The following is a 23,503-nucleotide window of genomic DNA, read 5'->3' on the forward strand; positions in this document are numbered from 1 at the left end:
CTTCACAGGATTAAAAGAAATAGTTGCTATAAAACACTTAACATAATTCCTGGTACATTACAAAGGTTCAGAAAATGTTACTGTTTTACTTTTTTCTCAATTGTAAACGATAACTTTATATCACATTTAAACTTCTCTTTTAGATGTGCTGAAAGACATTATGATACGGCCAAATTTAACTGCAGAGGTAGGTAGAAATGTACTGTATTATGTTAAATAAAACCAGTAGACTAAATCTTACTGTCATAGCAATAATGAATAATCTGTTATTAAGTGAGATACACATGTGTCTTAAAGATGATCTTAGAAAATTTGAAAAATATAATTTTGATGTTGTGTTTTAGGAAACAAGCACCATGTGAGCCTGCCAGAAATATTAGGAAAACTAAATTGCAGAATGGACTAAAAATTAGGAGAAATTTCTAAACTAGCAATAGAATTAGGTGGGGGTTATATTTACTTTTTTGAGGCATTTGGTGTAATAGTAAGAGATTATACTGAGAAAGCAGAACAACTTAACTCTATCAAGGAGCATGATCTAAAAGGTGGAAAGGGTATAACAAATATGGATAAGGGGAACCTGATAGGGAACTGCTTTAAATGAGTTATTCTTCAGGTATAGTCAATTCTATCTCAGCCCACAAAAACTTCCATTTATATTTGTGGAACTCCTTGAGTCCTGAGAGAACTGGAGAGTTGAGAAGTTTGGCAGATGCTGTTAAGAGAAAGTGAGTGCCATGATTAATGTATTTGCCATTGATGCCTCCTGAAATCTAGAATGAACTTTCAAACACTTGGCTTGAGAATTCAGAAGCACTAATAATGGTGAGAGTTAATATAATCACTAAGAAATTTTTTTTGTTGTTGTTGGTGAATTTAGGCCACTGCATTCTAGTTATAGTGTGTTTCAGTCAAGGTTTATCTAGCTTTAAATAGACGTTTAACAGGTTTTCCTAGATGTTTTTGTGTGCCACTGGGGAAGTGAAGATAGAATGATAGTAGTTGGGCACATGACTAAGAGGAAGATGTCCTGATGTAATGGTAGTTGTTGCCTACCAGAAGAGCACTCCTATCACAACAGAGGACTTAATCAATTTTATCCTATGCCACATTATAACTTGACTGAAGATATGACATAATTTTTACATATTTAGATGACACAAGATAATTAGGTACATTAGATGTCAGAACTTTTAAGGATCTTAATAGAGTGGAGCCAAGGCAGAGACCAAAAAGATAAAATTTAATAGTGATATATTCAAAGTCTTATTTGCAGACAAATTTTAAAATACTCTACTCTGACTGGAGGTACAGAGTAGTTTTGGGTTCTTAATAAGTCATGTGAAAAGACCTGAAAGTTCATTTGATAAACTTTACTACAATTGTATACTTTTCATAAGTAGTATTTTCAGTTTAGTTTGTAAATGCCTTTCAAGTCAAGTGTATATATACAACAGTAACATTTACAAGAAATAACACATTTAGCATTTTTATTATATGAAGTTTAAAATGCAATCCTTTCTATTGTTGATTTGTTAATCTTTCTTTTGAATATGTTTTGTAGTGATGCAATATTACAAGTATTATTTTTCCTTTTATTAAAAAATTAATTCAGAGTCCTGACAAGATGCTCATGTGACATTTCATTTTGAGTTCATCCCACCTCTGATACGTTGTGACCTGTGCTGCCTCTCCATAGCAAAGTCTCCTCCTCCATAAAGTGAGGAAAATAATACTTGGCCTCCCTGTCTAATGGATAAGTTTAAGAGTTAATGAGAGACTGTTGCTGTTCAAAAATTAGAAAATTATCAGGCCATAAATTATTTTTTCTCTGGAGTTCAGTTTTTCTTTTAAACGTCAGTTGAGCTTATATACAACATTTCTAAAGAGAAGTTACTTTTAATAAACAATTCAGAAGAGATTTTTCTCTTATTCTGAGGTTATCTTTTTACCACAGTTGCACAGTATCCTTTTGAAGACCATAATCCACCACAGCTAGAACTTATCAAACCCTTTTGTGAAGATCTTGACCAATGGCTAAGTGAAGACGACAATCATGTTGCAGCAATTCACTGTAAAGCTGGAAAGGGACGAACTGGTGTAATGATTTGTGCATATTTGTTACATCGGGGCAAATTTTTAAAGGCACAAGAGGCCCTAGATTTCTATGGGGAAGTAAGGACCAGAGACAAAAAGGTAAGTTATATTTGATGTTTTTCTTTTCTTCTTCCTAGATCTGAGAATTTATTGGAAAACAGATTTTTAAAAAGAAAGTTGATAATCTTATATTTTTAGCCTAAATATTTAAATCAGTTACTACCTTAACTTTTATGTGAACAAATGACTGAATGAATTTTCCTGTTCATGCAGGCATTTTTGCGTCATGCTAGCATATCTTACCCTTGAACTGTATTGCATATTTAGTCTCAGAATACTTACAAAGCATTTAAAAAAGCAGCACATTGATAAAAAGTAAGCTTGATATTTCTGAAGCTTGATTGAGAATAAAATGTGTTTGGATAATAACTTGGGTGCCATTACCTAGTCAAGTATGATCTTTACTTTTATATTATTTAAAGATTATTTTTTGATATGAATATTAATATAAGTTAAGATTAGTCAGAGGTTCTTTTATTCAGAAGACTAAAGACTATGTTGAATATCAGTGACAAATTTAATTTGTGTAGTGCATTTGAAAGCAAAAAGTGAACCTTTGAGAGAACTTTTACAGTGATTTTCAAGAGATTTATTTCTTTGGATGGTAATTATGGCAAAACATGTTTACATTTCTTACAAAGAAATTTTGTGCATTTCTCTGTCTCCGAGAAGAAAAAACCCAAACTGCTCTATGATAGATGGGAAAACTCATTTTAAATATATCTTTATTGATTTCAGAGAGAGGAAAGGAGAGGGAGAGAGAGATAGAAACATCAATGATGAAAGAGTCATTGATCAAGCCCGCAACTGGGCATGTGCCCTGACCGGGAATCGAACCCTGATCGCCTGGATCCCAGGTCGACGCTTAGCCGCTGAGCCACGCCCGGCTGGGCGGGAAAACTCATTTTAAAGAGCTCTACTGAGGGAGACATCATAACTTAAGTGAAAAATTTATTGTAGTTTTAATAATTTTTATAATCAGGGAGACTCTCTTCTAGTTTAAGCTAATTTCTTTTTAATTCATCTTCAAAACAAGCACAAGTGATCATATCTATTATTTTCAACTGGATAGTTACATTGATTCCTGATTCCTTTATTCCTTCCTCATTCTTGTTGCGTGTCTTTGTGACTTTTTTGAATTATATCTAATAATGCCAAAGTACTGTTTATTGGTGGTATTTTTAAAAATTGAATCTCATATTCTCATATTAGTGCATGATTTTGGTGAATGTTGATCATGATAGATTGACTTAAATTTTTGTATATGGTTTGTACCCTGGGTTGATAGCACTGGAATGAATTCCAGAGCGGGGGGGGGGGGGGGGGGGGGGCTAAGATGTTTACTTTGTTTCATCCTTTCATCAGGTAGAGAAAAAAAATTGCTTTTGCTAATTAAAATTGTAGAAGGTAAATTGTTTTACATTGATGCGAATAAATGTAGGGCAGCACAGGAAAAGAGACTGAATTGGTAGAAAACCATATAGAAGTGAATCAAATTAAATAACAGTTGCAGAAGCAGTGGTAGAAATTTAAAGCAGGGTTGATGAGCAGCAGCCATTTTGGTAGTGGAAAAGAAATCAGGTAAAAAGAATTTAAAAAATAGAAAAGTTGTGTAATGTGGAGCCAGAACACTAGATTTAGGCTAGTGGTGCTTAAAGTATGTTATACACCTTTTAAAAATGTGGTGAAAGCCATGAATATTCTTTCCAAAATTGTGCATAGTCTACATCAGGAGTGGGGAACCTTTTTTCTGCCAAGGGCCATTTGGATATTTATAACATCATTCACGGGCCATACAAAATTATCAGCTTAAAAATTAGCTATGAAAAAGAGCTCCTAGATTTTTTGAATTTCGAGTCTGGCCTTCAGTTGCCTTGGCAGAGCCAGTTCCTCACCCCAGGCCTACATGAACATAAAATTGTTCTTAACAGTTTTTAATTGCACCGAAAACTATTTTTTTAACATAGAATGTAAAATAAATCTTCATAAGAATTATTTCTCCCTTTTTTTCCATGCAAAAATCAATGGCCATACCCTGGCTGGGTGGCTCAGTTGATTTGGGCATTGTCCCGAGCACCAAAAGGTTTTGGGTTCGATCCCTGGTCAGGGCACATACCTAGGTTGCAGTTTGAATCCCCAACTGGGGTGTGCACGGGAGGCAACAGTCAGTTTCTCTCAGACATCAGAGTTTCTCTCTCCCCCTCCCTCTCTCTCTAAATCAGTAGAAACATATCCTTGGGTGAAGATGAAAAAAGAAATCAGTGACCAGTTTTTGAGAATGACAGCTAAATCTAAGTGGTGCAAATGAACCAAAATTAAGCTTTAGTTCTGCACATAGTAAATTTTAATGAAAGGGCTGCCATTATTTAGCTTTTAAATAACACATTCAAGCTATTCCATTGTCTTTGACTTGGCAACCTTTGTGTCATCTTTGATATCCAATCAGTTTTTACTTTGTTTTTGGTCAAAAACAAGTGCTTACAACCCTATCTCACCAAAGAATGAAATTACAAATGGAATCTGTAGATTCTTTAGACAATATTGTGTCAAGAAATTAGAATTCTCCAAGACTCTTTTAGATAAATTTGTGTTGAATCGTTTACTTTCTAAAGATCATTTTCAGCAAGATCCTGACATAATGCTATGCTGGGAAGAAAAGGATTATGACTATACATTTTAGTTTTAAGAATGAAGGGTTAAACTGCAAACGAATTTATATTTTACCCGGTTAATAGCAGTAAAATTCTGGCTATAGATTTGTCTTCTGAAAGCCAGTGAACTTATGTGTAGCAAAGAATTGCATAGTTGCTCCCATTTCTTGACAAAACCTGTTAAGAATCCCTTGATTGAAAGCCTTGGCTTTTATGACTGTGGAAACTTTCAAAACAGTAGATTTTTCATGACAAATCCTCTTGCATAGGCTATGATTCAAGGTTTGGCACTCATGAAGCAGTAGAATACTTTACAGCAATAGGTAAGATTTCTCGCAGGACTGATGGTAGGTAGAGTCTTGCATCCCAGTGCATATTGATGAACAAAGCAGCGAGTCATAACGACACGCACGACCCCTGTGTTTACCAAAGCAGCAAAACCAGATGTTTTGCCAGGCATTATGGTATACTGTCTGTCTACAGAATACTGAGATTTCTTCAGGAGAATGTTTTTAGTTTTTTGGGGGGAGGGGCAAGGAAACTTCACCATTTTGAAAATGTTGATGTTCCCTGAAGTTTCCAGAAAGGACTCTAAAATAGGGATTATTCTTTGTGCCGCCATGCCTGTATTTGGTGAAAATTAGTAGCTGGCTGAGCTGAGAAGTCATATGCTGAAGGAAAGTGGTATTTCTAATCCTTTCATGACTTGCTTCATAGTTTTAAGAAGAAAAAAAAAAGTCATTTTTTTGAAATGGATAAAATCTGTTTGATAGCAGTACTGCAGCAAGCAGTCTTTTCTGTTGCAAGCTACAGATATGTTTGACCATTTCTGAGGTATTTGCCTTCACCACATTCAACTGTGTGACTTTTTTGCTTGTTTGGCTTTATAGCCAACAGCCTGGTTACATGCTTTAATCAAAGATTTTGAGTTGGGGACAAATAAAAATTTTGTAATGGTGTAGCCTTTTCTAAGTCAACTTTTCTAACTCTCATGTGTTCAGCCTTTTTCCCCCTCCTCCCTCCCTCTTATACCCTCCCCCACATACACATATGCTTATACACCCTTTCTGATGTAGGATGCTTGATGGAATGCTTCTGATAGTGAGAACTAGACATAGAAGAAGAAGCACTTGGGATATTCCATCTCATCGTGTTCAGGGGTAAAAGTAAAACCCAAGTATACTTCAGCTTTATTATACTTGAGTTTCTCTGATTCCAGTGTAACTTAGATCCAAGTGAAGTCTCCATAATAAAAAAGTGAAGACATATTTTAATTTGTCATATGGAAGACATTTTAGTCATCACAGTCTGGTAATATTGTCAATTGTGTTTCTCCACAGAGGTGAGGAGAGATCTGAGGAAATGGCAAGCCCCATGGGACATTGTTATGAAATAGGGGCCATGGTGAAACGATAGCAGAGAAACATTTATGAAAAGAAAATGTAAAGTTTATAGTGTGATGTGGAAGAAGGTAATAGCACCCACAATGTGGGACTGCTCTAGGCACAGCACACCCTTCATCCTCTTACAGACTGTGGCTTCTCCCCCAGGTGACAGGTGACGGGCTAGCAAGTGGAGCTTGTGTGTCCTGTTAAGGATGCATGCAGTAAAACTGTTATGTTTAGCTTTTACATGGTATTAAGATTCAGAGTTGAGTAATTTAGCCAAAATTGATTACTTTAAGCATCTTTGAATGAAATCATTCAGATCATGATTAATTAATATACCTAGACCTTTTTTTTGATGAATTATTTATAGGCTCTAAAGGAGTATCCTAATGTGCTCCTACCTTTAACCCTGTGTAAATTTTAAAAGGAAAAGAAATTTATGAATAGATGTTGTTGACAAAGCTGTATCTTACTGAATGGCGTTATTTGCATTTTAGGTTGAAACAGCATTAGAAAGCTAGATCCAGTGGATAAAAGTCATAGGATTTTTTTTTGCAGGAATGTTTCCTATTTTATAGGTGATAAAACTGAGGCCCAGAAAGATGAAGTGCTTTAATTAAGATTACTCAGTTAATGATAGCATTCAGAGTAAAATTTGAGTTCCCCAGAACACTGTTGATCTTTCTACACTATTAAGTCCACAAATCCTGAAACTGCAAAAGAATTTTGAGGCTGTTCAGAATTAATCTCTGTACAGGGTCAAGCTCTTCTGAAAGGTCATGTAGTGCTGATGTAATTGGCCTATTTTGAAAGCCGCCTCAGTTTACACCCTTTTTTACAGATGCCATGCAATGACCCCTGATTTAAGTAGTTAAAAAACTTTCAATTATATTACATGTTTACCTAATAGTTGTAGTACTAGTGAAATAATATATTTTTAAACTTTAAAGACTGTAACTAATTTCATCATTAGAAAACTTAGGTGAACATAAGCTGTTATACAACTATGGAATTATTCCAGAGAAGTATCTTAAAGTGAATATAATTGATTATCCAAAGTAGTTTATTCTTGAAACATCTGCTGATAGATATTATTCTCTTGCCAATATTTCCTTTTAGATTTAGTCTTTAGGTTTGCATTTTTGTAATTGTGAACCACTGTTACAGGAGATACATATATGTTACCAATTTTTAGTTTGTGTTCGATTAATTTTATTAGAACTGCCTTTAGAATAGTTTTGCTTACATCCTTAATTTTAATTATAGAGAAACATTAGGAGGCTGAAGATAATTGTGTTCTGGTGACATTTATATAGGAGCAGAATGTTTTTTCTCGCCCTCTCTCCCTCCTCCCTCTTCCCCTCTCTCTTCCCCTCCACCTTTATCTTCTCTTCACCCTCCTCCCATTCCCTCTCCCCCTTGTTTCCGAAGAAAGAGGAGCCAGTCGTCATGTTTCGGTGAAGAATTTATAGACTGTGCAGAGACTCTCCTCAAAACAATCTGGGGCAGAGTCTTGACATTTCCTCAGTGGACTTAATGTAAATTAGGTAGCAGAGTGGTGAGTTCCTGGTTACCATAAAATGTGCCATTGTGTTAGTAATGTCCAAATAATATTTCAGGTTTTGAGTGTTTGGTATAAGCCAAAGTGCAACTGATACCTCCTGTAACGAAAAATGTTTTCTGAGAGTAGGATAGCTTCTTGAGGAAAGGGAGACTCCTATCTTTTACTCAGTAATTTATAAGAAGGCAACTACATTACGCTTCCATAGGACAACTCTTAGGGCTGTTTTCCATCTAGTCCTATGCCTCACACTGTCTGCATTTGCAGTTATGTGTCAGAATTGTCATCAGTAACACAATATTTGTTGTAAGCTATGAATAAAGAGTTTAAACATCCTATGAGTGACGGTAAGTCTGTATTTAGGAAAGATTTCCAAATTTTCTGAATTTAAAGAACAAACTTTTATTATATGACAAGCTTATCCAGAGCGTTTTGCTATTCCTCGCTCTTTCCCTTGCCTTCCCTCTTTCAGGTGGTAGCAGGTAAAGAATGCATGAGCATTTATTTTCTTTGATTAAACTTCCAGGAAAAGTATCTGAGCTTTTGATTCCCTCCCCCCCCAAAGCAGTTATTAGAGATAAAGTTTTATATGTTATCTCTGTGAGTTTATTAGCTTATCTCTAATGAAAACTTAAATCTTCTAGTAATAATAAATACTAACCTTATTCTAAGTGACACCAAGAAGATGGAATTTTCTTGTTTCTTAGAGGAATGAATTTTTATGTCCTGTCACATTTCATCAGGTTATTTTTTCTAGTTGACTTACTAAATTTCCCCACATAGTAACCTAATGAAATTTCATTATTTTCTCTTTACTTACAACAAAATAAGCTATAATTATCCTCTTTTTCAGCTTTTTAAAAGCTCTTAGGCCCTGCCTGGGTAGCTCAGTTTGTTAGAGCATCGTTCAGGTACACCAAGGTTGCAGGTTCTATCCCTGGTCGGGGGATATAGAAGAATCAACCAGTGAATGAATAAATAAGTGGAACAACAGATGGATGTTTCTGTCTGTCTCTTTCTCCCCCTTCCTCTCTCTCTAAAATGAATAATAAAATAATTTAGAAAAATTCTTAATATAACATTTTTATTTTTTCTAACATCTTAATTCTCCTGGGCTAAACTGAGTTCTTCTCATACACAGTATGTAAGCCTTGTTATCCAATCTAAATATTCATAAAATTGTAAGATTTTTATGCCTTGAAGGACCTTAGTTATTATTTAATTCAGTCCTATTATAATATAAATGATAAAACATCTGCAAAATCAGTTTGTTCTGGGTTGTTTAATCTCTCTGTATAATAACTCAAAACTATATTGCTAAACTCAAGATGGATGTTTCTCTCTCTCAAATCAATAAACATATCCTCAGGTGAGGATTAAAAAAATTTTTTTTAAGAATCAAATTCACATTTAGGCTCAGATGCAGGTTTTGAACAAAATAATTATTGTGTACTGGGACTGTTTATCCTTAATAGAATCTATCTGGGAAAGTTGTAGTGCCAGGGATATATGTAAAATATTTGGCACGTAGCTTAATATACAATAACTGTTACATGTTTTCATTGTAATGGCCATTCCTAAGAGCCATATTTCTTCCTTTGTTGAATTACTTTCCTGTAATAATCTTTTTGTGATCATTCTGAAGTGTAGCTTTCCAAGCTACAAGCAAACACTACTTATTAAAATATCTACATTATTTCTGAGTTTAGAAGTGCCAGTGAAAAGGTTACTGAAGTAGAAAATTACTTTTTTAACTGAGAAATATAGATTGTGAATTGATCATAGAGAAGATGATCTGTGAGTATTGATGCACAGATATGAACGAAATATTACATATTTTGTGTTGTGGTATCTAGCTGGTATTCTGATCTCGTAGTATTCTAGGTTTGAAAGATATATATAACCTATACTTTTAAGTCTCTGTTTTGTAAAAGCTTAATCACATACAGAGATTTACGTAAAACAGCTCAGGTTTAAAAACTAGTTTATTAAAAATATATCAGGCAAACATAAATTTCAAAAGCAGATGACAGGATATCAGTATCAGAGTACATTTACAGCCAAAATGTATAAAACGATCAAGAATGCCATTTTATATTAAACACTGGATGAATTCCACCATGAAGACTTAGAAGTTAAAAACTCTTATGTGTTAAACATAACATCAAAATATATTAAGCAAAAGCTAGAAGAAATGAATCAGAAATTGATAGAAAAGCAACTGTGGCCCTGGTCTGTATGGCTCAGTTGGTTGGAGTGTCATCTCATACACCAAAAGGTGGCAGATTCAATTCCCTGTCAGGGCGCACTTGGGAGACCAACCTATCAATCGATGTTTCTCTCTCACATTGATGTTTGTGTGTGTGTATGTGTCTGCCTACCTGTCTCCCTTCTTCCCTCCCTCCCTCTGAGATGAATTTTTTGAAAAGCAACTATAGTAGCAGTCTTCAGTATACTTTAAGATCAAGAGGTACAAAATAAGATATAAATATCTTGATTAATATAGTACAAAAATAACCCATAAAATGCATTTTTGTTATTCTTAACAGTTACCAAGATTAATAATTCATTATGCCAACTACAAAGAAAATCTCACCTCCAAGTGGAAATATATAAATCCCATTCCTTGATTACAGTTCAATAGAATTAGAGATTTTTAAATAAACATTTAATCCAACTAAATCAACTATTTGAAATTTAAAACCACTTAAATAGTTTTGGGTCATTGATGGAATACAAATTCATATTAGAGATTATTATAATAACAAGTTGGAGAGAGGAATTTAAAAAAAGATGAAAATATAAATGTGTGATGATAAATAGTAAACCACTTAAAATCTAGGCACATTATATAAACATACCAATAAAATCAATATATCTTTAATGTCAATCAAAGGAAAAATTAGAAGGAACAAAAATTAGACATTAAATTTGAGGAGATATAACTAGTGTAGAGGTGAAATTAAAAATTCAAATCTGTGCTAATGAATTTGAAAATTTCAATGGGAAATGGGCAATTTTCAATGAAAATGTTATAAAAAATGCTTTAGGATGAAATACAAAGTCTGAATAGACCATCCAAGAATGAAAGTGTGTAGGAGCCCTTAAGTACCTGCTCTGAATTGCATTTTAGGTGGATGCTATCAAACCTGGAAGCTTCAAATAATTATCTTACTTGGTTGAGGTGTTAGAAAATATGTAAAACTGCCCAGCCGGGAGTGGCTCAGCGGTTGAGTGTCAACCTAGCATCTGGGCGATCGGGGTTCGATTCCTGGTCAGGGCACATGCCCGGGTTGTGGGCTCGATCAATTACTCTCTCATCATTGATGTTTCTATCTCTCCCTCTCCTTTCCTCTCTCTGAAATCAATAAAGATATATTAAAAAAAAAAAGAAAATATGTAAAACTTCCCAGCTTGCATAGTCCTTCTACCTTAATCTGATAGGGTTAGCATATTACAAAGGCTAGAAAGTATAATATAGGGGAAATAGTTCACCTAAAGAAAGAGTACATGCAAGGGAGTGGTAAGTGATATTCTCACTGAATAGTTTCCTCTTGCTCTCATCACTTTCTACACAACTATACTTAACACACAGTTTAAGTCTCCAGTATTATTATTGACACCGTAGTAAATTTTTCTAAAGTCACATTGTGTAATAGGAAAAGAAATGTTAGATAAATGCCCTTGTGCCTCATTATTCAGCATCATTAGTGAATGTATTTCTGCACACATAAGATTTTTTTCTTTAGATAAATCAGGGTCACCGAGTTATATATTTTTTTAGCATTTGTAATACTTAAATTTTCTAAAACATTACATATTTCCTGGTTTCTTCAACAAAGCGATGTATGTAGATTAGGGACTTCTAAGTACCTGTGTTACTGGATTAGTGCATAAATTTATGTCAGCTACATACTCATGTTTCTGTTGGGCTCTAAGGCCAGCATCACGCTTTTGTCTAGTTTGCTGAATCTGATACGTTTTTGCCTGGAAAATAAGTAGCCAAGTTTGTGAAGAATTGTGTGTTTAATAAGAGTCCATAAGTCCTTGTGGGGAGCAGTATGTATAAAGAGCACAGCTGTAGTGCAGAGGCCTTTGACAGTTATTTTGGATATGTAGTTGCCTTTGCTTTTTGGGTTCATGGGTCAGAGCATTGTTGTGACCATTGAATAAATGGGGGTGCTGTGGTGTTATAATTGTGTTTTAAGGGAGATAAGATATTTTGATATTTTCTTTTGTATTGATGTTCCTCTGATTTACTCTTATTATTGAGCTGGATTTAAATAGTAATCATTTAAGGTCAAATTTCTAATGTATATATGTTCCTCAATGGGTACAACCCAGTACCACAACAATTTAAGTGAAATAACTATAATGGAACTTTTCTTTTGAATTTGGCTTTTCTCTTTTTCTGTCCACCAGGGAGTAACTATTCCCAGTCAGAGGCGCTATGTGTATTATTATAGCTACCTGTTAAAGAATCATCTGGATTATAGACCAGTGGCACTGTTGTTTCACAAGATGATGTTTGAAACTATTCCAATGTTCAGTGGCGGAACCTGCAGTAAGTGCTCTAAATTCTCATTCATCCATGTATTGGAACACTTTTCTTAACATATGTAGAAGTTTCTATAAAAACCTAGAAAGAAATTTATCATGCTTAAAATTTATGCAGGAGTATATATATTTCTGAAGCATCCGTGCTGATTAATTAGCTCAGTTGTTTAGTGCATTGGGCTAAGGAAGCCAAGAGCAATGTGTTTTAATGTCTTTGAAGCCAAATTTCATTACCAAATGCAGCCTAAGTTCTGATTAGATGACTAAAAATCTGTCCCATCACATCCAGCATGAGAGTAGCAGTAGGATTCATCAGTTTACTGGGACCAATTCCTTCATATCTTAGGGAAGACTAGATATCAATAGTGATAGTAACAGGGACAATAAAGAGGAAAAGAAAAAGTGATTAAGACATGGTGACAGGCTAAAGTATATTGACGAAATAGGGTTGAATCAAAGGGTGTCGAAAACCTGGACTTAGATTCAAGTATTTAGATGCAGTTTCATAGTTTCTAGATAAAATATCAGCACATTATTTCTTTTAATACTTCTAATTTCAGTGATATTTTGCCATTCATTAGTGGTTTTAGTTTTTAGCTTTAAGTTTTGCTTCTTGAAAATATTTATGTAATTTAAAGCAATTTCTACCCCTAAATTAATTTATACCTAGGAAATAAATTTCTTGATGTTGTTTATCTTTGTCAGATAGGTGTGATCACCTTCATCAGATATTTCCTGTATTCTTAGAGCAAGGCAACTTTATCAAAGACCACAGTTTTATTAATATAGGATGTTAAAGGCTTCTAAGGTACTTCTTTGATCCTCTTGTCATCTCAGTACAATTTAAAAGGCTGCTGGGGTGCAAGGCACTGAGCTGTCAGAGGTGATTGACATAGGAGCTTAACAGATTCATAGAGGAGAGGGAAAAAGGAAGAAAAACTCACTCATTTCCTATAGTATAGATACAAGTATACGCACCTAAAGAAAGATATAAAATATTAGAGAAATAATAAGGGAAAGAAGAGAACATTCAGTTCAGTAATCTTACCTTGTGTAATTCTTTTCATTTTGGCCTCTCTAAAAAAATCTCATCAGTTCTGTTCTGCTTGCCTACCTTTAAATATTGTATTGTTTTGTTTTTTGTTTTAGTCTCAGTGTTACATTCATACTGACTACTGAAATATTTTTCATCTTTACTAATTTTCTATGCACGCTGATTTAATACTATATAGTAAAGCTGTATATAAGTAATATAATTAAGTGGGTGGTTGTATGTATAAATTTTATTTTATTTTATTTTTATTTATTTATTTTTTGTATGTATAAATTTTAAATGGTATGAAAAAGTTTTGGGGGTTTGTCAGATAGTTTCATGAAGGAAATCCAGCTCTTTATTGAACACTGGGGAAAGCGTACAGTTTAGATTGGCATTAAAACTGAAGGAAGTATTACAGGCAATAGGAAATAGCTTGAATTGAAGCGCAGCAGAAGGAAATGAGCTGGACAAGAAATGTACAGAGAATAGAATAGGAATGGAATGTGTGGCTGACTGTTAGAGGACCCTGAATGGGGATTTCAGACTTGATATGATAAATCTGACGGTGTCTGTGATAATGCTAGAGGCTTAAACTGTGTTTTAAGTACATTTGTGTAGAAAGTGGTAATAGCAAGAGGAAAAAAATGGTGGAAAGGAAACCAGTTTATGTGACTTGCTCTAACCCAGCTTTGCTCGGGCAATCAAATGGAATTAGCTTATTTTTTCTTTTGCCATTTCTATTTGAAGATTTTGTCAAAAGTTTCTGTTCTGGTCAGATGAATAATTCACTGAAAAGGGAGGAAAGAAAAGTGAATCTGAGCGGGAGACATGAATGTTGATATTTTGGTTTTAAACATGTTTTAATTCAAGTGAAGGTGAGCTGTTCACATGAAGATAGATATTCAGTGAGTACTTGAAAATATGGTCCTGAATCTTTATATGAGAGATATATCAGACATTTTGGGAAGCATCAGGAAGAAACATAGTGGTTAAGACTTTCAGTTAAATGTGGAGTGGCGCTCTAGGATGCGAAGGCTTGGAGGGAAATGGTGAGGACTGAGACAAGGGGAGTTGCAACAATTTGGTTTCAGGAGGGATAAGAGGAATCAGTGAAGAAAACAAAACTTGTGGTGAAAGTAGTGTCTTCTGCAAAGCTGTTGGGGATTAACAGTTTTTTTCTTATTTGATTATTGTCTTAATATTTCTAAATAAATGAAAACTTAACTATATTCTATATATCTTAAAGGGTTAAAAATGTTAATAAGAGATGATCACTGATTTTCTCTCAGTACTATCTCAATATACATATATCCAAGAAAACTTAATTCTGATTTTTTTACTGGGTTATCAATCTTTAGAAAACAGTCATATCAAAGAATATATATCAGAATTGTGTCTTAGGAGTTGACAGAGCCATACTAATTTTGGACTTGTCTTATCTGTCTAAAATGTGAAATTCATATCATAAAAACATTATTTTCTTTAGTGATTTGAGGAAATCTTTTTCACCTAATTTTATTACAACTTTTTAGCTTAGTTTTTGAGGGAAATTCTAAGTAACACTGGTTTGTAATTAGCTTATTGGTTATAATTCTAAAATTCACACATTTTAGATGAATTCTGACTTAGATAGTTAATTTGCTTTTTAAAGGTCTAAAATCAGGATTATGGAATTAGTGGAGTTAGAATTAATAAGGTTACAAAGCATTTTTATTCCAGTAGATTTTTATTCTTAGCTTTGAAATCATACCTTGTTTGTTTCTTTTTCAAGCTAGACTTCCCAGTAAAATTTATCTTGTAAAATGGCTCATTGTACTTTGAATCCTTAGTCAAGGAAGTGAAAATTATTGACAGATTCTTAGTGTAATATTTCCCACTTTTAGAGCGCCTTTTTCTCAGGATAAATGACATACAAATTCAAATTAGAATAATCCCACGTGCTATGATCAGTCCTACTATTTATTATGTGATTGCTGATACTGCTCTAAATATTGTATAGATGAGTCAGTAGATGTTTATTAAACTGGGAAATTCCTTTAGCTTGGATAGGCATTTTGCCTTGTTCTTAGTTGTTGTCCTATTGATAAAGAATGTATTACTTTATATGTATATATGTACACATATCTATTTCTCATGCACTTTATACAAGGTTGCTTTTATTTCTGGATCATCTTGGCATGTTTCCTTCAAAACTCACTTCTTAACCCTTCTAAGGCTCATCACTTTCTTTTCAGTGCACTTGTTTTTGAACTCATTTTACTACAAATGAATTTTACTTTGTCATATTACTTAGGTAACTTAAAGTTTTTAAAGTCCTAGAATCTTCACATTCTTGTCTTTAATTTCCATCATAATGTCATTAGGTATACGTGTATTTATGAGTAGATTAAAAAAATAAAAACATATAATTCTTCCCTTTCCACACTTTACTACCTTTTAGTTGCATTGCTAATACATAAGCATGATACATTTTGAGAGGTCATATTTTAGCAGTTATTTTAAAAGACAAAGGCCAAAACTAAAATACATATTAATGAATATGGAGCATGTTTTAGAAGGGGGTGGAGGGTGCACTACAATTTGTACTTGATGTCTGTTGCATTTCTTTGCAGACATTTCAAATCCTTTTCTTCCTGTTTCTCGTCATGGTGGCTTTATATACCTTTAAAAATAAAATGTGAACTATAGGTAAAATTAATGATGGTTAATATTTTTATAAATATGGAGACTTATGTTTATGGAATTTAGTATAACCTTTGTTATAGAGTATATTTTCTTCTCTCTTGTAAATGTGTAATGATTTGTATTTTGTGGATTCTGTTACATGGTAGAGACTTTAAAGTACTGCAGCAAAATAACTTTTAAAAGTTACCTTTTATGCAGTTCATAACTGAGCCAGAAAATTATTTTAAGCACTTTAATGCTTAAAATAATTTATATTACATTTTTAACATCATTTTAATGTTAAAGTTTTTTTACTATATTGCTAGAAGTCGAATCTTGGGACTTACTATTTATGAAGTAGAATTGACTTTCATATCAGTAATAGAACCTTATTACTGAAGGTTCAGATTAGGGAAAATCTTGTATTGATTACATTTTTTTACCTAATTTCTTTTTATTGATTTGTTTTAGATCAGGGTTATAAAAGCAGAATTACTATTTTGTATATTGCTAATATTAATAATTAAAATAGTTTTTGGCAGTTTGATAGTTAAAGGCATTTCCTGTGAAATGATGCTTATATGTATTTAACCACACAGATCCTCATTTTGTGGTCTGCCAGCTAAAAGTGAAGATATATTCCTCCAATTCAGGACCCACACGACGGGAAGACAAGTTCATGTACTTTGAGTTCCCTCAGCCATTGCCTGTGTGTGGTGACATCAAAGTAGAGTTCTTCCATAAACAGAACAAGCTAAAAAAGGTTTGCCCTTTACTTTTATTGGGAAAAATATTCAAAATAGCTGTATCTTGAATAGTCTTTTGTGTAAAGCATTTGGTTAGGCAGAAATCAAGTCTGTAAAGAGAGATTAAAAGGTTTATTTTATGACTGATATCTAATGAGTTATAATTGGTTTTCTGTTAGATTTGCACATGCATTGCTTACTATGGCATTAATGAGCCATTATAATGGTAAATAATCCTGTTAGAAGGAAAAGGTCCTATGACCTTTTAAAATCATATGTAATTTGAGATGAATTTTCTTTAACTTGAGTTACACAAAGAAATTTTTTAAAAATATTAAAGATTATATGCATACTCCATGAAATCAGTTATAATCCTCTTCAAAGGGGTGATTAATTACCTGAGAAGAAGTTAGCATGAGACCTTCAAATAAATTTGGTGTGTGTACAAATAAGATTTGTTTCATGATCTTGTGTAATGACACAAACCGCTTTCCCCCATTTTGGTTTATGTTTCTTACAACTAGGTCATTTTATATTTAGCTTCCTCAAATTTACTATTTTAATTTTTAGCTAGGAGAGAAATAGGTATGAAGAGGAAGTAATAAAGAATGAAAAAAAAAAAGTGGTATTATTTAAATATACAGGTTTAGAAAACAGGTTTGCATGTTATTGAGCTATATTTAGAAAATGTAAGAGCTCATTTTAAAGGAAACTCTCTTAGTTTTAAAATATTGTACGTGAACATTTAAGATGAACCTAGTGTACAGAATTTTTAAGTGGTGATGAACAAAAACAGTAGCTTTTGTATACTGTTACTGCCTCGTTAAACATACTAGAGAGCATATTGCCAATTTTTAGGTATTTTCAGTAACAGGATTGATTTAGTTTTCCTGGTTTTTAGCCTTTTTTTAAGAAAATAAGAGGAAGTTTCATTTACTACAAAAATTTTAAACTCTACTTTGACTTATTAGAAGAAATATAATTTCCTTTATTTAGAATTCAAGTAATTAGGAAATCACAAAATGTTAAACTGATTTTTTTCACCAGAAACCCATTTCTTACCAGTTCTATATAAATATATCTCAATATCTTCAAAAATTATTTTTAATAATCCAAGAAGTGTTAGCAAATGTTCTAAAATTAAGGTAGTTCTTTTCTATTCATTGTAAGACAAGTACACTTAAAATTTTATATTTTGCTTTTAAAAACAGGCACTTGAATCACTATTTTCTTGTACCTTTAGGAGTGAGCTAATTCTTATTTCAGTTATTATCACCTGTGCATTATATTAACACATGTAAAAGTGAAGATTAGATTAAATATTTATAATATATGTGTATCTTAAATTACTTACATACATTTCTATTTTACGTGATTATTCCCTTCCTGTTATAAATGTTTGCAATGATTTAAACAAAAACAGGTTTAGTATAATCAGTAGACAGACATTATATATTTGTATAATGTGTGTGTGTATATATATATATAAAATATGGAATCCACATCTTTGGAAATTTAAATATTACTGGCTTATTTTCTGACTCAAGTAAAATATGTGTGTAGTTACTAATTCAGTGACTTTGCTAAAATAATTAAAATTGAATATTTTTAAAAAGGCATTGCTAGGTACTGTTAAAAGATACAAAGACATTTAAGATATAAGATACTTAAGGGTCTTACCATCTTCCTGAAAATGTGGGGGGGAATAACTTAAAGATAAATTAGAATAAAATATTTAAATGGCAATACAGACACCAAATAAGGTGTCACAAGGCTGTACATCATAAATTGTCAAATGATCCATGCAAAACAAATTCTAGTAAGAGAGAGAACATTTTCTTTGTTTTCAAGAAAGGTTTGAAGTGATGAACTTCTGATGTTTTTGATAATTAGACCTCATATTATTAGTAAGTGATTCTTTAAAAATACGCATTTTATAACATAGAAGTCAGAAATACTTACCCTCTCCCCCTCCCACTCCATATTTTATTATGAATATTTTGCAAATGTTCATTGTTATTTAAGAAACTAGAGCTGCTTAATATTGCTTGTATTGTATTGCTTATAGCAGTAAAAATGTATCTGCCTTGCTTCATTGGGAAATTGTACTTGATATTTCAAGAACTTTTGTTAAAGTAAATTTTGTAATGGCTTATTGAAACAAAATCAAATCCATTTCTGAATTTTTTAATATATACATACATATAAACTCAAAAGATTTTTTAAAAGCTAATATTAGACTAGAAAGGAGATATTTTAAGGTTTTAAAGCAAAAGTAAGTTATCTTAGAACTTGTGGAATTACATTTTTGCTTTAAAATTTAAAGAACACGCCTGGCCGGGTGTGGCTCAGCGGTTGAGCGTTGACTTAGGATCCAGGCGATTGGGGTTCGATTCCCGGTCAGGGCACATGCCTGGGTTGTGGGCTCGATCAATGACTCTCTCATCATTGATGTTTCTGTCTCTCTCTCTCCTTCTCCTTTCCTCTCTCTGAAATCAATAAAGATATATTTAAAAATAAATAAATAAATAATAAAAATAAAATTTAAAGAACAAAAAAATCATACGTGAATTAGGTGCAACAGGCAGCCCACAGATTGCTAAGTATTAGTCTTTGTGTTTACCTTTATTCAAAATATTAAATGACACATGGCTTATGTTGTTGACTTCTTGTGGCAGATGTTGAATATAGGTAACATTTTCTTTTTAAAATATGTCATTTTTATTTTTTAGGACAAAATGTTTCATTTTTGGGTAAATACATTCTTCATACCAGGACCAGAGGAAACCTCAGAAAAAGTAGAAAATGGAAGTCTATGTGATCAAGAAATTGATAATATTTGCAGTATAGAACGAGCAGATAATGACAAGGAATATCTAGTACTCACTTTAACAAAAAATGATCTCGACAAAGCAAATAAAGACAAGGCCAATCGATACTTTTCTCCAAATTTTAAGGTCAGTTAAAAACATTTTGAGGAGTTGGTGGGTGGCTGTGTGTGTGTGTGTGTGTGTTTGTTGTGGTTATATGTTTAGTGAAGGCCTTACTTGACTAATTTTTAAGTTAAATTATTATTTAGAATTAATACTTATGTAGCAGCAATCTGATAGTTTCTAACAAAATCTAGGATGTACAAAAAATTATGAGAGCTGCACTTCCCTTATTTTATTCTTTGTTGTTTGGTGAAATTTGAAGCAGATATTGGGGACAAGTTAGGTTAGAGGGAGATGGAGGAGAAATGGGGGAAGAAAGGTAGATGAGAATTCAGTCCTTTGGGAATGATTCGTATGGCACCTTCTTCCTGGTTGTACTCCTGTACCCCTCCAGCTCATTCTCAGTCCCTCAGAGTGATCTCAAAACGAGACTTGATTGTGTCCCTCCTGTTTACACTTTTTGAAGATGTTGTGGTCTTTGATGTGCCCTACAAGGACCTGCATAATTTAGCACAGGCCTACCTCCTACATCAACTCGAGACACATTCTCTCTCTCTCCCTGTTCCCTGAAACTCACCCATATTGGTTTCTCTTCATTTCTTCAAAATGCTAAGCTCTTTTGCGTCTGGTCTTTCCAGTTCTTTCCCTTCTTGTACCTTTCCATCCTCAGCCTTTCCCCTGCCCTTCCCGTGGATACTCGTCTCAGCCTTAGTCTTATCTTCAATTTTACGAGGCCTGAAAAGCCTTTGACCATCCTTCCCTGTTATCTCCTTTCTGAAACGGTTTCCTCTTAGTATGGAATTACTTGGTTTGTTTTAATTTCATCTGTAATGTGCTCTGTGTGTGTGTGTTTCTGTTTCTGTGTATAGGTAAGAATTCTCCAGGTTCCCAAATGGAGGTTTGACAGTTTTTTCTTTCTCTTCCTGTTTCGTACTCTTTTTAACTTCTTCCTCTTACTTTCACCACACCTCCTCCTTTCTCTTTCTAAAAATTCTCTTACCTTTTTTCTTCATTCCATTTTTATAATATAACAAATGTAACCATAGCTTATAAGCATAAGAATATTGCCAGTAATAATAAAAATAAAGGGGGGGTTACATGTTTTAAGTGAAAATAGATCCAATATTAAGTACCTTTAGGTCTTATATTTCTTTTAAGTGTTTAGAAGTAAGTGTCTTTTTAGAATCCACAGGTTTCTGTTTAATTTCTTTAAGTCCGCATTTTTCTCAATCACTAGCTTTTAAAGTTTGACTTCCTCTAGTTTTATTGTTTTCTGTTTTAATGTTACAAAATATTTTATATTTGTGATTACAAATAAAAACCATTTTAATTATCAGTGAACAAATATAATATCACATGATGGTAAGTGCTACAAAAAAATAAAGCAGAGATGTGATAGAGAGTGATCTTGGTGTTTTTTTTTAGCTGGATGGTTAGAGAAGGTCTCCCCAAGCAGGAGACATTTAATTAGAGGCCTAAATGAAATGAGTGAGCTATACAAATATCTGAGAAAAGAGGGACGAGCAGGTGCAGAAGCCCTGAGACAGGAATGAGCTTGCACAAATAATAATTTTTGAGGATTGACAGATAAGAAGTCATTTTGACTAAAACACTAGTCTGAGTGTGAAGACAGAGTATTTTCAGCATACGACAGATGTCATTTGAATGTTTTCTTTAAAAGTTCACTCTGTCCACTTTAATATATAGACTTGAGAGGAAAGTATAGGGAGAGGAGATAAGAATGGAAGCTTGAGAGATTAGTTAAAAGGGTGTTGCAGTGGTTTAGTTCAGATGAGAAATGGTGGTTGCTTGGACTAGAGTAGTGGCAGCAAGGGGTAATGAGAAGCCCTCAGATTAGGTATACAGTTGACTCCTGAGTGACATGGGTTTGAACTGTGCAGATCTACTTATATGCGGGTGTTTTCAATAAATATATAGTTGGCTCTCCTTAACCCCGAGTTTTGCATCCACAGATTCAACCAACAGAGGGCCAACTGTATGTATTGTTTTATGCCATTTTATATGAGGGACTTGAGCATCCACAAATTTGGGTATCCACAGATTTGGGTATCTACAGGGGGCGTCCTGGAACCAGTCGCTGATGGGTACCAGGGGATAGCTGTAGTTAAGTTTTTGGGGGTCGAAAGTTATACATGGATTTTCGACTGCACAGGGGTTGGTGCTCCTAACCCCTGTGCTGTTCCAGGATCAGCTGTTTATGGTATTTTAAAGGTAGAACTAAAAGAATTACTGATGGAGTGAATGTTGGATCTAAGAGAAGAATAATTGATGATGACTCTTGGATAATGTGGGGAGGGGCTGTAGGTATAATAGAATGAGCAAGGGATTCTAAGTCAGATCTAATTTAAATCTCATGTCTAGTACTTACTAGATATGTGACCTTCAACAGGTTACCTAACCTTCCTGGGCCTTAGCTTCCTCTCCTTTAGAATGGAACTACATGTCTTGTAGAGCAGTTTTGACAGTTACTTCTGCTAAGTCTGTAAGGGCCCTTGGTCCATTTAGACCAGCGTCTGATGTTAAGTTTCTCCTTTTTTCTTCCTTCAGTGGAAGTTTTTAGGGCTAATGGTATCTTAAACATCATTGTTGATCAGTATTTTATATAGTATAATACTTGTATTTGTTTAGTATTGTTTATATCAGAGAATACATAGGTTTTCAGATAGGTAGTAAGTGAAACATTCTTTTAGAATTCTACTATTAGTGAATTGAATTTTGTGATTGAAAATATATTATGTGAACTATTGATGAACTTCAGTCTCAGTGTATTTGTTTTGTATATTTAGTTAATGCATGGAGCTTATGCTTATTAAAAAATATATTAATATATTAACATCCCAGTTTATTTTTTCAGCATATAAGAAAGAGAATGTAGGAAATTTTCAGAAGGGGGTCATTTAAAAGGCAGCTGCCTTTTAAAGATTATGTTTGTCATAGTACTTAAAAATGAATCTGCTAAAAATATATATGGTAAGTAATTTAAGATTAGTCTGATTTATGGGTTTTCTATTTAAACTTTCTCTTTTTTTTCTCTAGGTGAAGCTGTATTTTACAAAAACAGTAGAAGAGCCATCAAATCCAGAGGCTAGCAGTTCAACTTCTGTAACACCAGATGTTAGTGACAATGAACCTGATCATTATAGGTATTCTGACACCACTGACTCTGATCCAGAGAACGAACCTTTTGATGAAGATCAGCATACACAAATTACGAAAGTCTGAATTTTTTTTTTTTATCAAGAGGGAAAAACACCATGAAAACAAACTTGAATAAACTGAAAATGGACCTTTTTTTTTTTTTTTTTTTTTTTAAATGGCAATAGGACATTGTGTCAGATTACCAGTTATAGGAACAATTCTCTTTTCCTGACCAATCTTGTTTTACCCTATACATCCACAGGGTTTTGACACTTGTTGTCCAGTTGAAAAAAGGTTGTGTAGCTGTGTCATGTATATACCTTTTTGTGTCAAAAGGACATTTAAAATTCAATTAGGATAAATAAAAATGGCACTTTCCCATTTTATTCCAGTTTTATAAAAAGTGGAGACAGACTGATGTGTATACGTAGGAATTTCTCATTTTGTGTTCTGTCACCAACGAAAGTGGCTAAAAAGCTTTGTGATGATACACAGGTTCACATCCTACCCCTTTGCACTTGTGGCAACAGATAAGTTTGCAGTTGGCTGGAGGAGTTTCTAAAGGGTTTTGCTACATTCTAATGCATGTATTTGGGTTAGGGGAATGGAGGGAATGCTCAGAAAGGAATATATTTTATGCTGGACTCTGGA

At 33.5% G+C, this 23,503-nt stretch overlaps 1 protein-coding gene across 1 annotated transcript in view; it reads left to right on the forward strand.

Annotated features, from left to right (window-relative positions):
* PTEN (phosphatase and tensin homolog) overlaps window positions 1-23,238 on the forward strand; it is an 81,107-nt gene extending 57,869 nt beyond the window's left edge. The window contains exons 4-9 of the mRNA XM_081157957.1: window positions 144-187; window positions 1,958-2,196; window positions 12,180-12,321; window positions 16,614-16,777; window positions 19,493-19,717; window positions 22,751-23,238. Of these exons, the coding sequence (XP_081014083.1) occupies window positions 144-187; window positions 1,958-2,196; window positions 12,180-12,321; window positions 16,614-16,777; window positions 19,493-19,717; window positions 22,751-22,936 (1,000 nt within the window). The 3' untranslated portion in view covers window positions 22,937-23,238. The remainder of the gene's footprint in view (window positions 1-143; window positions 188-1,957; window positions 2,197-12,179; window positions 12,322-16,613; window positions 16,778-19,492; window positions 19,718-22,750) is intronic.
* Window positions 23,239-23,503: the final 265 nt, after the last annotated feature.

This window comes from Miniopterus schreibersii (genome assembly GCF_964146895.1).
Source record: "Miniopterus schreibersii genome assembly, chromosome: 14".
NCBI lineage: Eukaryota > Metazoa > Chordata > Mammalia > Chiroptera > Miniopteridae > Miniopterus > Miniopterus schreibersii.